General features: G+C 34.0%; 1 protein-coding gene across 1 annotated transcript in view; it reads right to left on the bottom strand.

Moving 5' to 3' along the window:
* The window catches only part of ARID4A (AT-rich interaction domain 4A), a 59030-nt gene that overhangs the window by 38644 nt on the left and 3899 nt on the right, over positions 1-16487 (bottom strand). Inside the window, exons 4-9 of the mRNA XM_082648856.1 lie at positions 14882-14947; positions 13769-13859; positions 5556-5635; positions 5372-5466; positions 3995-4127; positions 704-783 (exon numbers count right to left, since the gene is read on the bottom strand). Coding sequence (XP_082504982.1) covers positions 704-783; positions 3995-4127; positions 5372-5466; positions 5556-5635; positions 13769-13859; positions 14882-14947 — 545 coding nt within the window. The remainder of the gene's footprint in view (positions 1-703; positions 784-3994; positions 4128-5371; positions 5467-5555; positions 5636-13768; positions 13860-14881; positions 14948-16487) is intronic.

Raw genomic sequence — 16487 nt, forward strand, 5'->3', positions numbered from 1 at the left:
AAGAGTAGCCCCTGCTCGCCACAACTAGAGAAAGCCCGCACGCAGCAATGAAGACCCAACGCAGCCAAAAATAAATAAATAAATAAAATAAATTAAAAAAAGAATTCTTACAATTAAAAAGAAAATCAATACTATGCTTTATTTTAAAACTTTTTAAATATTATTCTCAAATACTGTTATTCAGTTTTTATATAAAAATTTTAGGGATTTCCCTGGTGGTGCAGTGGTTAAGAATCTGCCTGCCAATGCAGGGGACACGGGTTCGAGCCCTGGTCGGGGAAGATCCCACATGCCACGGAGCAACTAAGCCCATGTGCCACAGCAACTGAGCCTGCACTCTAGAGCCCGCGAGCCACAGCTACTGAGCCCACGTGCTGCAACTACTGAAGCCTGTGTGCCTAGAGACTGTGCTCCGCAACAAGAGAAGCCACCGCAATGAGAAGCCCGCGCACCACAATGATGAGTAGCCCCCACTCGCCGCAACTGGAGAAAGCCCGCGCACAGCAACTGAAGACCCAAGGCAGCCAAAAATAAAATAAATTTATTTAAAAAAACTTTTTTTTAAATAACCTACATTACAAAAAAGTCAAAACATATTAGGTAACAACTTCTCAGTTCATGAAATGATTAAATTTTAAAAAATAAAGTCTTGATTTCCATTTTTTTCTCCCAATGTAACACTATTAAGTGATTCATTACTCACAATTTAGAATCGATAAATGACCGAATTAAACATTGGTCTTTTTTCACTGTGATATCATCATTACAACTGGGAGATACTACCTGAAATATAAAATAAAAGCAGATTGATTACTACTTTCCCTACTCAAAGAAAGAATATATTTTTTAAAATAACAATTCTGGATCCCCTAACTTCTTGAAATGATTATATTTGACAAGAAATAGGTTCATTGTCAACAGCTTCCATACCATAATAAATTTACTTACAAAAGATTGCCTTATAATTTTTCTTTAGCATATTGGCTTTCTAGATATTTAATATACAGTCATTAGATATTAAAATGAATAATTAATGAAATATAAACCATAATGTGACCACTTTAAAAATATTAGGATTTATTCTAAGCCAAATAATAACAACTCATTTACTGTCCAAAAAACAAAATGTATGATCTATGATGAAGACATGCCATATTATTATTTTTTTTAAATGCACTTAAATCAGGATCAATTTTGAAATCTGGCTATTTGGTTAAAATAAGCACCTAAGTTCCCATTCTTACCAAGGCATGTACAACTTTTAGTATTTAAACAAGTCAGAGAAAATCTGAATGAAGAACTTTTAAATTTCTTAACTTTTAAAAATAACAAATGTCTTAACATTTGTAACTAACCAATCTCTGTATATTCTTTATAGAATTTAATATTTAAAAAACATTAAAGACTACTAATAAATTGCTGAACTGTACCTGCTCAACATTAGCCCCTCTGTGGTAATCGAGCACCAACCACAGAACTTTAGGCAATGATGGAAATGTTCTCTGTCGGCACTGACCAATATAGCAGCAATGAATCACATGGGGCTGAGCACCTGAAATGTGGCCAGTTCAACTGAGAGACTGAATTTTTAATTCTATTTAATATTAATTAAGTTACAATTTAAACTTAAATAGCCACACATGGCTCATGACTATCATATTAAACAGTGTTATGTCCAGACAATCAAAAATTCTTGGCAGTTGTATCAGCTGTTTTAACATCAGATGGTATTAAATGTTTTTTTGTTTGTTAGGTGCTGGTAATTACTAGACTAATAATATAGTTGTGTCTGCCCTCAAGGAGCTAACACTGAAATGGAAGGGTAAATACAAAAAGATATACAAAAAAAACATAACGAAGGCTAAGTACAGTGATACCAACTAGGCATAAGATAAAATATCAATAAAAACACCTAGGAGGAAGATTTAACCAGACCTGGGAAGGGAAAATGTGTGGCAGCAAAGGCTAAAGGTAAGTCTTAAAGGATGAGTAGACAGAACCCAAGGCTTAATTACCTCACCTGTGAACCATTCTAATGGCCTCCAAATTGATTCCTATCACCTCCACTCCTTTCAACAACAATCCATCCACCATACCACTGCGTCATTAACATTCCTAAATATGCAGCTCAAATAATGTCACTCTTCTGCAAAATTCTATGCAGAACTATGTCCAGATTCTTTAGATGAAATTTTAAAGACCCTTCTGTCCTCAATCCAAATTATTTCCCAGTCTTCTTTCCTATTATGCCCCTATTCACATCTAATATTTAGCCAAAATGAATTCCCAGAGCAAATAGTTTCATGAACAAACCCCCTTCTTTCCTATTACTTATTCTGTTTCTTCTAAGAAAGTTCTCTAGTGAAGCTCTGCTAACTAACTTTAAATCCTTCAAGGCTCAGCTCAAAAGCTTCATGAAGGCTTTTTATTTTTTTTCTTTTTGGATTTCCTTCAAATAAATGCAAGGTCTCAGGACAAGAAGTCCTAATATTGAATGTATACTATTTTATATTACAGTTACTTGGATTATTCTCTGCAGTACACTAAAATCATCAAATGTAAGATTGAGTCTTACATTGACTCTTACTCATCTTTCATTTTATTACCTGGGAAATGATAAACCTGTTGAGTAAATAAAGGTTTTTTTTTTTTAATCTCTTGACAAATTATGACCTGAGTATTCTGAATCCAAACCCATTTACTTGTTGGCCTATACAACTGAAAGGTTCAAAGGATTTTCAGACTTTTCCTATGTGAAGTAAATCTACTACACAGGAATTGAGTAATGTATTTACATGCACATAGAAACCTAAAAAAAAAAAAAAAAGGCCTCAGTTCTTTAAAGGAGGCTAACCTAATTTGGGAGGTATTTTGTGCCAAAATTATTATTAGAGATATAAGTGATATCAAAACTCAGAGAAGAAGGGGCATACTTATGTTAAAGTGGTTAGGGGAGAATCTGCAGGAAAGGTAGGACCTGAGCTGAGCCTTAAGACATATTTAAGAGAGGAGTAGGAAGAAGAGAAAAGGGAGATAGGTATTACCAAGTACTACTGATTCCTCTTGTGAAGTAATTCTCTTCCCCATACCTTCTCATTCCTTTCCCAAGTAAGCAAAGGTTAGTTTTCTCTACCAACCTACCCAAGATTTGCCATTTCTAAAGCTTAGGTATACCCTTCCTTTCCCTAAAACTCTTTGTCCTATTCCAGTGTCTGCACCAAAAGTTTTTTAAATTACTGTATAATATTTAACTACTACACAGTCTTTGAGATGTGTATAGTAAACTCCTTGAGGGCAATGTGTTATGTCTCATACCTCTTTCTTTTCTTAAGGAGCTTAGAGCAAAGCTGAAGTCACTGCAAATCCTTAGTAAATACTAATTGATTTAAGGGGTAAAGGACTGGAGGAGTGAAGTGTCTTACACAGGGAGCAGTTAAGAAACAGCCTAAGTAGACAGCTTACACTGAAAATGAGAAACAAACTAAAAGCTAAGGATGACCACAGATACCCATCTAAAAATGCAGAATTGATTCACTAGGCAGAGTTAGTGCCGGTTTTTTTTTTTTTTTTTTTGAGAATGGGACTATCATGATTAAATCAATGTTTTAAAATTTCTCTATAAAAGTTACTTCTAGAAAATAAGTCTGAATTTAGTAAAGAAAGCATTCAGGCATCAAGTTAAGAGAAGCTGGTGGTAGGTACTATACATCAGGTGAAAAAGGTGATGGGAACAGAGTAAACACAGACCACTGGACACATTTTGAAGGAAAAACTGAAAGATCTCAATAAATACTTGGTTACAGAGAATTAAAGAAAGGAAATAACAAAAGAAGACAGTGAAGAATGTGGGACCTGAGTAGGACTGCTCAATTTTGCAATAAAGTCCAAACTAAATTTGTGTAACACTCTCAAAATATTTTAAATGCTTTCTTAAAATCCATGTTAAACAAATACTTTAAATGGTTAATTAACTCTGCAAAGAAACCATACTTACCAAAGCAGGATACCATTCACTCTTCTCAGATGTAGATACCACACTTACAACTTTTCCTAATAATTCATCATTGAGACGTCGCTTATCTTCATCTTCCTCTTCACTACTTTCGTCTTCTTTTTCATCTTCGTTACTAAAAGTTAGAATAACTTTATCATAATCTTAACATCAACCATTTTTGATACAGTCATTACCCCAGGGTAGTAGCCTCTTCATTCAAGTCGGAATTGAAGAAATGGATACTTCCCTAGCCCTAAAGGGGTAGTCCTGCGCTGTCCATGGTAACTCTGAGTCCAGTTCACTAGATCAGTGAGGACCTGGACTTAGACTCTCATGCCAACCACTGGCTGGGACAGAAAACCTATATCACCAGGAAGTATTCACTGTGCCAAATACAGTTTAAGAGATTGCCCTTCCACTTTTTATGTATGCCAGGTTCCAGATAATATAACTCTAATTCTCCAACAGGTTAGGAAAAGATCTCACCAAACACATCAGGAGGTTTATTTAGATAACCTATCTGGATAACTAAACAATCAGACAAGGCCACAATGAGGAAAAATCTACAAAACAATTGGCCTGTACTCTTCAAAAATGTCACTGTCATGAAAAGACAAAAAAAGGCTGAGGAACTTTTCTAGATTAAAGGAGACTTAAGAACCACGTAAACTAAATGCAATGCATGATCTTGGATTGAATCCTGGAATCAGGCGATGGTATAAAGGCTATTATTGGGACAACTGGCAAAATCTGAAATATGTATTATATATTATCAGATAATAGCATTCTATCAATGTTATCTATTCTGAATTTGATAACCATACTTCGATTATATAAGAGAATGTCCCTGTTCTTACATAAACTATTTAGGGGTAAGAAGTCATGATGCTTGCAACTTCCTCTTAAATGGTTCAGCCAGTTTAAATTATTATTAAATAAAAAATAATTATAATATATGTATATAAAGACAGGAAATGATAAAGCAAATGTGTCAAAAAGTTTTAATAATTTAGTGAATCTGGATGATGAGTATATGAAAGTTTATTGTATTATTCTTACAATTTTTAAACTTGAAATGTTTTTGAAATAAGGCTAAGAAAACACATATACGCACATAACATAGCAAAATAATCCTATCAATTAAGGAATTTGGCAAAGTAACTCAAAACAAAAATAGCCTTTTTTAAAAAGGGGTTGAGATCATTATTCCTATTACTTTGTCCAAGAATTAAGAACAAAGTCTACTCAGGGTAAAATGTCTAAAACAAGGATACAAGATGCTGTGGAAAGGCCACCCAAACAAATTTCACCACTGTAGAAAAACCACTTATTTAATGTCGTGATAATTGTAATGTTACTGTACATGAAAACACTCACACAGGCAGAGAGGACCTCCTTCCTCTGTTCGTCTTCTTTGCAATTACTGGAGTTCCAAAATGCTCTGGATTTGTTAATGGAAGCTGGTCAAGAGTCTGGATAAAAAACAGACAAATTAAATCACTTTTTGCTTCTACATTAGTAGCTGTTGTTCAATTTTAAAAGTCCATCCATGTTACCCTACCTCACTCTCAGCAAAATGTCTCTCTCCTTTTAAGCATAGTGAGGTACGTCTCAATGTTCTCTCATCACCATCATCAAACACTGCAATAGGCAGAAAATATCAGAGAATTTATGCACACTTATTGCTATTTACCTGGAGCTTAAGAACCATTGTTAGTTACGCTTCAAAACCTTTTAAAATTTACACACATTTTTCATTCTATAGATACCAAACAAACACAGGTTAAGGGCTGCCCCAAACTGCTTAAGTGTCTCCATTCACTTTTTCAATCTCTATCACTACAGAACGACCTTCTTAAACCATGAGCAACCTAGTCAAAGCACAGATATTAAATTACCTTTAATTTTAGAAGAACGAGCAAAAACCTGGTTTAAAAAAAAGAAGTAGGGGTTTCCCTGGTGCGCAGTGGTTGGGAGTCCGCCTGCTGATGCAGGGGGCGCGGGTTCGTGACCTGGTCCAGAAGATCCCACATGCCGCGGAGCGGCTGGGCCCGTGAGCCATGGCCGCTGAGCCTGCGTGTCCGGAGCCTGTGCTCCGCAACGGGGGAGGCCACAGCGGTAAGAGGCCCGCGTACAGAAAAAAAAAAAAGAAGTATTATGGGTTTCTTCGCAACAGTTATCAATGGAGTATCTCTAATGTCCAGAAACTGCCTGACTGCTCGTAATGCTGTTGGTTCATTCTACTGCTTCTACTTATTTGCATGATAACCTAATACAACAGAAGTACTGGCTGCCAAATTCTAAAGTCATAAGATTCAACTTGTTTCTTTTGCTAGAGGAGGATGCAAGAAGTTTAGAAATAAAAGTTTAAACACCAGAAAGAGAATTTTTTTAATTCTAAAAAATAAGTCATAATTGCACAGAAGCTTTCTCAAGTTTTTATTTCTACTACATTTAAAAGAAATACTACTTGGAAACTATGTGTAAATATTTCAAGAAAATGGGGGCAAGGAATTTAACAATTTACCACCAATGCTCTTCATATATCTAGCTATATATATTATTTTGATAATTTTATAGGGTTTTTTTTTAACATCTTTATTGAGGCATAATTGCTTTACAATGGTGTGTTAGTTTCTGCTTTATAACAAAGTGAATCAGTTATACATATACATATGTTCCCATATCTCTTCCCTCTTGCGTCTCCCTCTCTCCTACCCTCCCTAAGGTTTAATTTTCTAGAAAGGTACTCTGATTTTACCATCTAATATTCACAAAGAAAATTTTTTCATAAGATATCTGATGCCCAGCATTTTGAAAAAATAAAATACAAGAAGACAGAATCCTTACCTCTGATACTTAAAATGCATATACACATCAACAAATGTTTATATATATTATGGAAAAAGCACATACACAGGAAAGCATACATAAACAAAAGTGATTATTATTTTAAGATTTAATCCTAATTTTTATAATTCTACATGTTTTCCAATTTTTTAATATTTTTCCAATTTAACAGAATATATTAATGTTAAGAAAGGAAAATTCTACATTATCTTGATTTAATATCTTAAAATCTTTACCTTGTTACCTATATAATTACAATCCTGAATTTTTTTTAAAGGGCTGCTTTATTAGCAAAAACTTTGCCTTTGAATCATAAACTTTTTTCACGGTAGAAACTTAACTATGTAAGAGTACTCAACTTCTTCAATATTTATCCACCTCAGTCAGTTCCTTCTCTTAGACTAAAGACACCTAGTTTAGGTTCTCTTACATGCAGGAGACAATGCAGAGAATATTAAAAGCTCCTGGTGCACATATTTAAAGAACCATAATAATTCCGCAAAATCATCTGTGTTATACACTGTCAATGATGCAGAAATTAATGACCACCTGCAGACACAATGACAGGATAAAACACAACATCCTCCAACAATTACATCACCAATCTACACTTGATTAACACTGCTTTAAACATTTGTATCACAATTATGATTTATATGGTGTCATCGAGTCTGATAAACCACTGCTCTTTGAAAAATTCAAAATCATGAAATTATCATACCAAACTTAAAATAATTTTTCATGTTATTATTAATGTCCATAAGTATGCTAAAGAATAAAACTTAAAAGTTCCAATTTTCCTTAATGCCTACAATAGCAAAGACGGTGACACTGGACACGCACACATACACTATATACACCACATTTAAGTGGTAGAGATGTGAGGAAGGAAAATGAGACTATAAGACAAATCACTAATATCAAATTTACGCAACAAAATCTTTTCCACAAGGTTTTATTATTAATCAATGGCAGCCCCAAATCAAAATGCTCTGATGAGAAATTTCAACAATTTAACATTCTGAGTTCTTGTTTTTCTAAAATATTCACCTTGAAAATATATCAGATTTTTGAAGGAAAAAATTAATCTCACTTCAACACAATTTTACCATGGTTAGAAATAAGGTAAGGACCAAAGTCAATTGTGGTACAAATAAGCGTTTTACATTTTTTCACAGGAACCGAACCCCTTCCAACTTCAAGTGAACAAAGAGAAACAGAATTTTCTCTGTTTCTCTTAAAAAATATTTTTAAGAATTTTTTTTAATTCATAAAACTATACAAAGGTATGTATTTGAGTACTTTATACAAGTTTGTTGAGCCATATAACTTCTCAAGATTTTCTGAAAGACAAACAGAAAACTTGACAACATAGTGGACCTATTTAATCATGACATCCCTGATTATCAAAATCATTAAGAAGTTCCATCTAGGGCTTCCCTGGTGGCGCAGTGGTTAAGAATCCGCCTGCCAGTGCAGGGGACACTGAATTGAGCCCTGGGCTGGGAAGATCCCGCATGCCGCGCAGCAACTAAGCCCACGCGCCACAACTACTGAGCCTGTGCTCTAGAGCCCACAAGCCACAACTACTGAAACCCGCGCACCTAGAGCCCGTGCTCCGCAACAAGAGAAGCCACCACAATGAGAAGCCCGCACACTGCAAGGAAGACCCAACGCAGCCAAAAATAAATAAATAAATAAATAAAATAAATTGATTAAAAAAAGTTTCCTCGGGCTTCCCTGGTGGCGCAGTGTGAGTCCGCCTGCCAATGCAGGGGACACGAGTTCGTGCCCCAGTTCGGGAAGATCCCACATGCCGCGGAGCGGCTAGGCCCGTGAGCCATGGCCGCTGAGCCTGCGCGTCCCGAGCCTGTGCTCTGCAATGGGAGAGGCCACAACAGTGAGAGGCCCGCATAACGCAAGAAAAAAAAAAGTTTCCTCTAGGGAATTCCCTGGCAGTCCAGTGGTTAGGACTCTGCACTCTAACTGTCAAGAGCCTAGGTTCAACCCCAGGTTAGGGAACTAAGATCTCACACGCCATGCGGTGCGGCCAAAAACAAAAAGTTTCCTCTATAACTTCCATGTTAGAAATATCATCTTAAAGAACACATAATTTCAAGGCATTGAACACTGACTCTAGCATTTTGATAAGAGTGAAATAATTAACTGGTGTGTGTATAGTATATTAAGCTTATTTTTGGTTCAAGGTGTATACTACAGCACGCCAAGAGAAAAAAAGTCAGAGTATAAGGATTTAGTAATTATAAGATATGAAATGTCTTATACTTGCCAAAAATGGCATTTGAATAGATCATTCACTGAGTGCAAGAGAGCAGATACTACAAAAGTTGTATCTCTGTTAGTATATTACATAAAAATTCTAAAACCTAATTTGAGGACAATGACAAAGCTAAGACTCTCTCTATAACATTAATCGTACTAGACAAAATAATGCTAATGGAAACAAAGACTGACCCTAAACTGTTAGAATTCAAAGAAACAAAAGTAAAAGGGATCTAATCTAACTACTAAATACAAAAGATTTACCTGTTATCATAGCACTGTTAGATGCTGGAGAATAATAAGATAATAAAAACAGTAAATTAACTTTATCTATCCAAAGATATAATTGGCTATTACTTATTAAGCTTCTACTATGCCCTAATCCTCACAGCAGACTCTACAGGGTCGGAATCACTATCTTCCTTTTATAGATAAAGAAATTGAGAATTAGAAGGTTCATCTATGAGCTACAATTTAGTTAAGGGGGGATCAAAATGAATTAACAAACAGGTAAGAAACAGAGGCATAAAATGAACACTGGGAAGAGAGTTTAAGAATTCTAACTTGATAAACAACAAGGTCCTACTGTATAGAACAGGGAACTATATTCAATATCCTGTGATAAACCATAATAGAAAAGAATATTAAAAAGAATGTATACATATGTCTAACTGAATCACTTTGCTATACAGCAGAAATTAACACGACACTGTAAATCAACTATATTTCAATAATAAAAATTAATTTTTTTAAAACCCTCAAACTTTATCTTGTTAATAAACAAAAAACAGACAAAAAAAAGAATTCTGACTTGGTGAAAATAAGTATTATTGTTATATCTGCTTATATCGGTAACAATTAACAAAACATTTCACGTGATACAGTAAAAACTTTAAAATTAAAAATATATGCATACCCTAGGTAAAACCAATAGTTCTGTTGCTCATAAAATCATCTGTGATAACTATAGAAGCCCCTCAGCAGCTAAGATCAAAAACTTCAGGAATCTGGAAATTTAAGAAATTAACATTCAAATGTATAATTATGTTAACAAAATATCATGAGATGTTAAGTCTTACAGAAGGCTATTTAAACAATGGGTTAAAGCCTATCACAGGACTAAATAGATTTGTTACTTAGTACTTTTTTTCTTAATGAATGATTTTCTAGTCAGGGGAATAACCATTTGGCTTTGAAAACATTTTGTGGTTGATTCTGGTTATAACAACATTTGTCATAAGCAGTTCTAATCAAATTAAAAGCCTTATAAGCCTACAGTACATTCTACAAAAGTCAGTCCATTCACCAGGTTAATGTAACCCTCCTCTACTCCTTTAACTTAGAATTTCCATGAGATCTGATCAAACTGATGTGCAAAATAATAAGAAGGTATGAAAAAAATCCAGAAACTTAAAAAGCATTTGTCACAATATATCAATGATCGAAAATATTTTAGTGTTAAACTTGACATATGATGTGTTTATGTACATTTATATATAAATTATTTAAATTAAAAGCAACTTTCTCCTTTACATTTTTCTTATTTTTCAAATACCATGTGTTATTTTTATATTCTAACAAAGCAAAAGAAAAACAGTTTTAGAATGTCTTACTGACAGTTATATTTGTCAGGAATTAAAGGCAACATTCAAGTGGAGATATGAATTCTAATCCCAATTTTGGTATCTTCTGAATGGCTGGACAGATAACAATATACTTCCATATATTACAGATTCCTTATCTTTAATGCAAGCAAAAGAACTGCCAAATGAATAAGCTACTAGGAAGCATTGTTTTATGATAGGAAGGGGAAATATTTCAAAGTCTCAAAAAACATAAAAATCCATGAACTGGTGCTATTTGTTGTTCAACACTGGAGGGCAAGGTATTATTAGATTTTTTTTAATTGAGTTATATTAGATCCATAATCTTTTTCAAAATTGATCATTCAGCTATAATATGAAAAATTAATACCTATATTATATAAGGAGTTAATAACAGTTTCTCAGATAACTTTTGATCACTGATAATTATAACTCCTATTTAATCCAAATCAGCAGTATGGTATCCCCTTTTGTTTCATTTTTAAGAGCCTGACATAATTTCAAGTTCTTTTAAAATCAAGAAACATCAAGACCATTAACAATACTTTGAATACTTTCTGATTCTACCTATATAACACTTTGCTAGGAATTAGAAATCAAGAAAAAATCCAGAAAAGAGCAATTAAGTCGTCACTCAATTAAAGAAAATTATAGAAAGTTCGTGACCTGTGAGAGATCACACATTTTATTTTGCCATCTTTTAATAAGGATCATTCTTTATGTGGCCTACATCCTTCAACACCTAAACATTCTTTATAGCAGAGTGCTATAAAGAGAATAAGAGAATATACTTAATTCTCTTAATACTTACGAGAATAGTGCCTCTTAATACTTAATACTCTTAATACTTAAGAGAATAGTGCCTCTTAACATCTTAAAATTTTTTGGTCACTGTCTCTCATTACACAGATGCAAAAATTTTAAGTATTTTGGATTCTTCTCCCCTAATTGGTCTCTGTTTCTACAAATGTGGTCTGTTTTTCTAAGTGTGTACTAACTGCATTAGATTCAGCCAATGTGCTTATAAAACAGATTCTTGGGTTGCCATCCCAGACCTACTAAATTAGAGAGATTTGGGGTCCTCAAATCCTTTTTTTTTCAAATGAGCACCAAGTGATTCTTATGTACATTAATGCTTAATATATGAACCATATGCAATTAAGATTCTAAGCTCTTTGAGAACAAGAATTATACAATTTCTTCTGTTATTGTCTATCAAAGAAAATCACCACAAAGAATGCTAAGTAGCAACTAGTTTTCATCAATACTAAAGTGCCATTCAGGTAAAGGACAGAGATTGCTATTCATAAATGAAGGATTATTCTGGGGTGCAGAAAATCCAAAATGTGAAAACCTGAAAAGTATTGCTGCTGCAGAAGTGTAAGCATTACATCAGGAAAACTTCACAAGTATTGTGAATGTAACCTTGATATTGGACACCAAACAGGATGCATGTTAGTATTCAAACATGCATCATATTATTTCCCATGAGTCTGCACACATCAACTCCTGTAATTTTTACCACTGCTTTGTTTAATATAGCAAAATTGTATCCACTTAAAATCTAACAGTTAAGTTTAAGCTTAGTTTTTAAATCTCTAACAACTATCAACAGTTACAATTAAGCCTCCTAAAAATATATAGTTCAGGGCTTCCCTGGTGGCGCAGTGGTTGAGAGTCCACCTGCCGATGCAGGGGACAGGGGTTCGTGCCCGGGTCTGGGAAGATCCCACATGCTGCGGAGTGGCTGGGCCCGTGAGCCATGGCCGCTGAGCCTGCGCGTCCCGAGCCTGTGCTCCGCAACGGGAGAGACCACAACAGTGAGAGGCCCGCGTACCGCCAAAAAAAAAAAAAAAAAATATATATATATATATGTATATATATATATATATGTATAGTTCAGAATAATAGCACTATTGTGAACCAACACCAACTTGTAGGAGGTCTAAGAATAAAAATGGTTAGAAAATATTAGGTACATACAGCACATTGCTACTACTAATAGAAGCCACAGAGTAAGACACAGGAAGTACAATTTTCAACCAAAGCGTGTTCTTCACAGCTTTGAGCATCAACTACAGATGAATGATGTTTACCCAAAGCAACAAATCAAGTAAACTAAAAATAAACCTAAAGGGTCATTTCTTTACCTTCTGCAAGGAAACCACAACACTATAATTATATCTTTTATACCAAGACATAAATGTAAAAACCAAATAATGCTATAGATGTTCAGTGTAAAGCCAACGATTGGATGTTATCCACAGGACTGTGTAGTCTGAAAGTAATGAGAGGAGACTTGAAAATCTTAATTATTGCTATTCTCATCAACATAATGACAGCAACAATATAGGTACTACATTTAGGTTTTCATTTACATGCACTGTGACACTTGTTGCTACTCACTACAGTAAAGTTTTTTAAAGCCAGTATAAGCTTATGCATGAAATGTTAAGAATGAATTCACATTAGCAGCATATATATCTTTCGTGAAAGGTGTTACTAAGAGAGTCCTGACTGCACTGAAAATCAAAAATTAAGCTATGATCACCTAGGCTTGAATCTACTCTGGCCCAAATTTTTTTAGTCTGTAAATTCTGTGGTAATATCTATAGCACCCTTATATAGAATAGGCAGCAATACAAAAAAAGACTGCAACTATGCAATTTTAATTGTAATTCCAGAAAAAGTTTAAAAGTCTGATGACTTACAATACTAAGTTTTATTGACTTTTCTAATGCAAGAAAAATAACCATATAATTTAACTTTCTTGAAGGGAAATATCAAGATAACCTAAAAAAGAAGTACATTCTTGGATGAAATAGCCATAAGTGGCCAAGTTACTATAAAGAGATAATTGGGTTTTTTTTTTACCATCAGGGTGTCATTAAAATTTTAGCTGTCTATATCAAGTAAATTGACAGGAAAGAATACATATTTCTCTGCCAAGGTAATGATTCAATGAATTTACAAAACAGAGAGATAGATATGAAACCCGCAAATTAAATCCTCTATATTAAATTACCTAACTACCTACCCACAGTATACCAACTAGCATCTGTCAACTTGCTGATAACAGCTTCCTGAAAGGATCCATCAGATGTCCTTGTTTCAACAATGGCTCCAACCTAAAACAAAAAATCGAAATTTCATCACCAAATTTAAACAAACAAACCAAATCACTCGTACCAACTATATGACCTGGGTTAAAAAAATATATCTATTTATGGTAATTATACCTTACATTGGCTTAGATCTTTATCATTTATAGTGTTCATACATTTACCATGCAATTCAAGTCTCAAAATGCTTAGGCTTAAGTAAGATAGCTATTATTACCCCTATTTTACGTGTTGGAAATTGTGGTTTAGGAAGAGAGAATAATTTGCAAAGAGTCCAGGATGAGAACCCAGTCTTTTAAGTCTCATTTCAGAGCTTTTTTTAACTACATGATACTGCCTTCAAGAAAATTGTGGAATGTAAGAACCAAAACACCATAGGACAGCAAAAACAGCTTCAATTTTCTTTCATGTAAATATTGAATATTGGATTCAGCATTTGTATTTAAGGGACCTTTTAGATAAAGGTTCACCTGGAGAGAGAGGGATGGACCAGTTGACCTTCTTTCAGCTTCCAGACCTTTGTATATCAGATATTAACCGAAGTGGTACTCTGACATAATGAAGATTTATAACATAAACAAATGGCCAGAAATGGATGGAAAACATAATGTAGGTATTCATTAAATTGAACTATTAAGTCAACATAGTTTACTTGGTAAGTTAGAAAAACAGAAGATTCAGACTTATGATACTGGTATATTACACTTATCAAGCTAAACACCTGTGGCAACAATATGAAAAACAAAATGTAGTATTCAGTCCAAGAATTCAAAACAAAAGGTAGCTGAAACTCATGTCCACATATATTAAATTATCCTTCTGTAAGATGTTTAACATTCTTTAACTAAGGATACAGCCGTTGTAATATTGTAATTTATACTAACTCTACAACACGTTATTTGTAATTTTGTTTTCTGATTAACATTTTTTAACATTTTAAAAGTGTATCTACAAATATAAAATCCAATAAATCACTGTATGAATTTACGATTCATCATTTCAGATTGTAAACTGTACAAAATACGTACTCTTAAAGGACCCTTTACTTGGTCATCTTGCACCAATTGTGTAGTATTATCCTGTTTCAGGAGTACCTAAAAAACATTTTTGCACAATAGTTTGCATGTTACTTTTAAAACAGTACATTTATGGTAATACTGTAACAAAAATGTCTTTATACTTTCTTAGCATCCTGGAGTTACCTCTGGTATAATACTTATTCCATTGTATTTACATTTATTGTCTCTCTCACTAACTGTGAGCTCCTTGAGGGCTGGAGTCCTCCTTCTCACTATATCTCCAGCAGTTAGCAAGTGTCAATACATATTACAGGCACTTAATAAATGTTTGCTGAATTGACTATAGAAGGTTTATAATCTGTAGTGATTATTGTAAAACCTTAAAATGGCCTTCATTGCTTTTTATCAACTAGTCATAAAGGTTCCGTCGCCAAGTATATTTAAAAAAAAACAGCATCAAACTTTATTGCCTACATGCAAGGTAAACAAATTAAAACCAGAAGTCTTCTGGTCCTTTATAAAGTAAACCTAAATAATAATCTGATATGCAATTCAGTCACAAATAAGTGCTCCCTTCTACTACAGATCCTCCCACATATATAAGGTAACCTGCTCTATTAAGAGAGAGGGAGAATGGGAGAGGGAGACGGAAAGGAAGCATGTACCCAAATAAGGGGAAACTTCAAATTCTAGGTAATTTATGTATAAGACCTCCCCAGACAATCACTGTATTGATTTTAAATTAAATAAATTAATCTACAAAGAGCCACAATACTAACAAAAAGTTAAAATTCTCAAAGAATTCCAAGTAAATATTTAGTAAGGAAATCCTGTATAGCTGACATAGTAAAAAGGCTATATGAAACAAGGAAGAAATGAATGTCAAATGATATCCTAAGAATACTCGAAGAAAAGTTTCACCAGCAGATGGAAATTTAAACAGAAAGTTTATAATAATCATAGATAAATCTATTTGTCTACCACACAAATCACACTCCTCTAGTTTAATGGTTCTCAAACTTCAACATGCATCAGAAACACTTGAAGGGCTTGTTATAACAATCATAGGACCCCATCCTCAGTGTTTCTGACTCAGTTTGTCTGGGGTGGGGGCCTGAGAATTTGCATTTTAAACCAGTTCTCAGGTGAGACTGATGCTGCTGGTCCTGGGTCCACTGTTCACTTATTCATTCAACACATTCTGAGCGCCCCCTGTTTATAAGGCACTGCTCTAGGTATTGTGAACAGAACAAAGCAAACATTTCCTCCTTCCAGGGTGCTTAATTTTTGTAGGAAAGGATCACATATGTAAGTGAAAAGCAAATTGCAAAACTGAAAGTACAGAATGATCCAATGATAATAATAACATCAACACTGTTACTGAAAGGCACAGCACAAAATTTGGTAGAACACATAAAGGCTCTTTGGAGTAATATCACAGAGGACCTCCATGAACTTCATTATACAGTTCCACAATGTTAAAAAGTTTATAATAAGCATGGATTACCTTTGTAGTCTAAGTAACTAAGATTATTAAAAGCATTTATATAGAAAAATTACTAGGAGTAAACACAAAATGATAATAGTAGGATTTCTGAGGTCAACTATGGCTTTT

Source organism: Grampus griseus (genome assembly GCF_964374135.1).
Source record: "Grampus griseus genome assembly, chromosome: 2".
Classification (NCBI taxonomy): domain Eukaryota; kingdom Metazoa; phylum Chordata; class Mammalia; order Artiodactyla; family Delphinidae; genus Grampus; species Grampus griseus.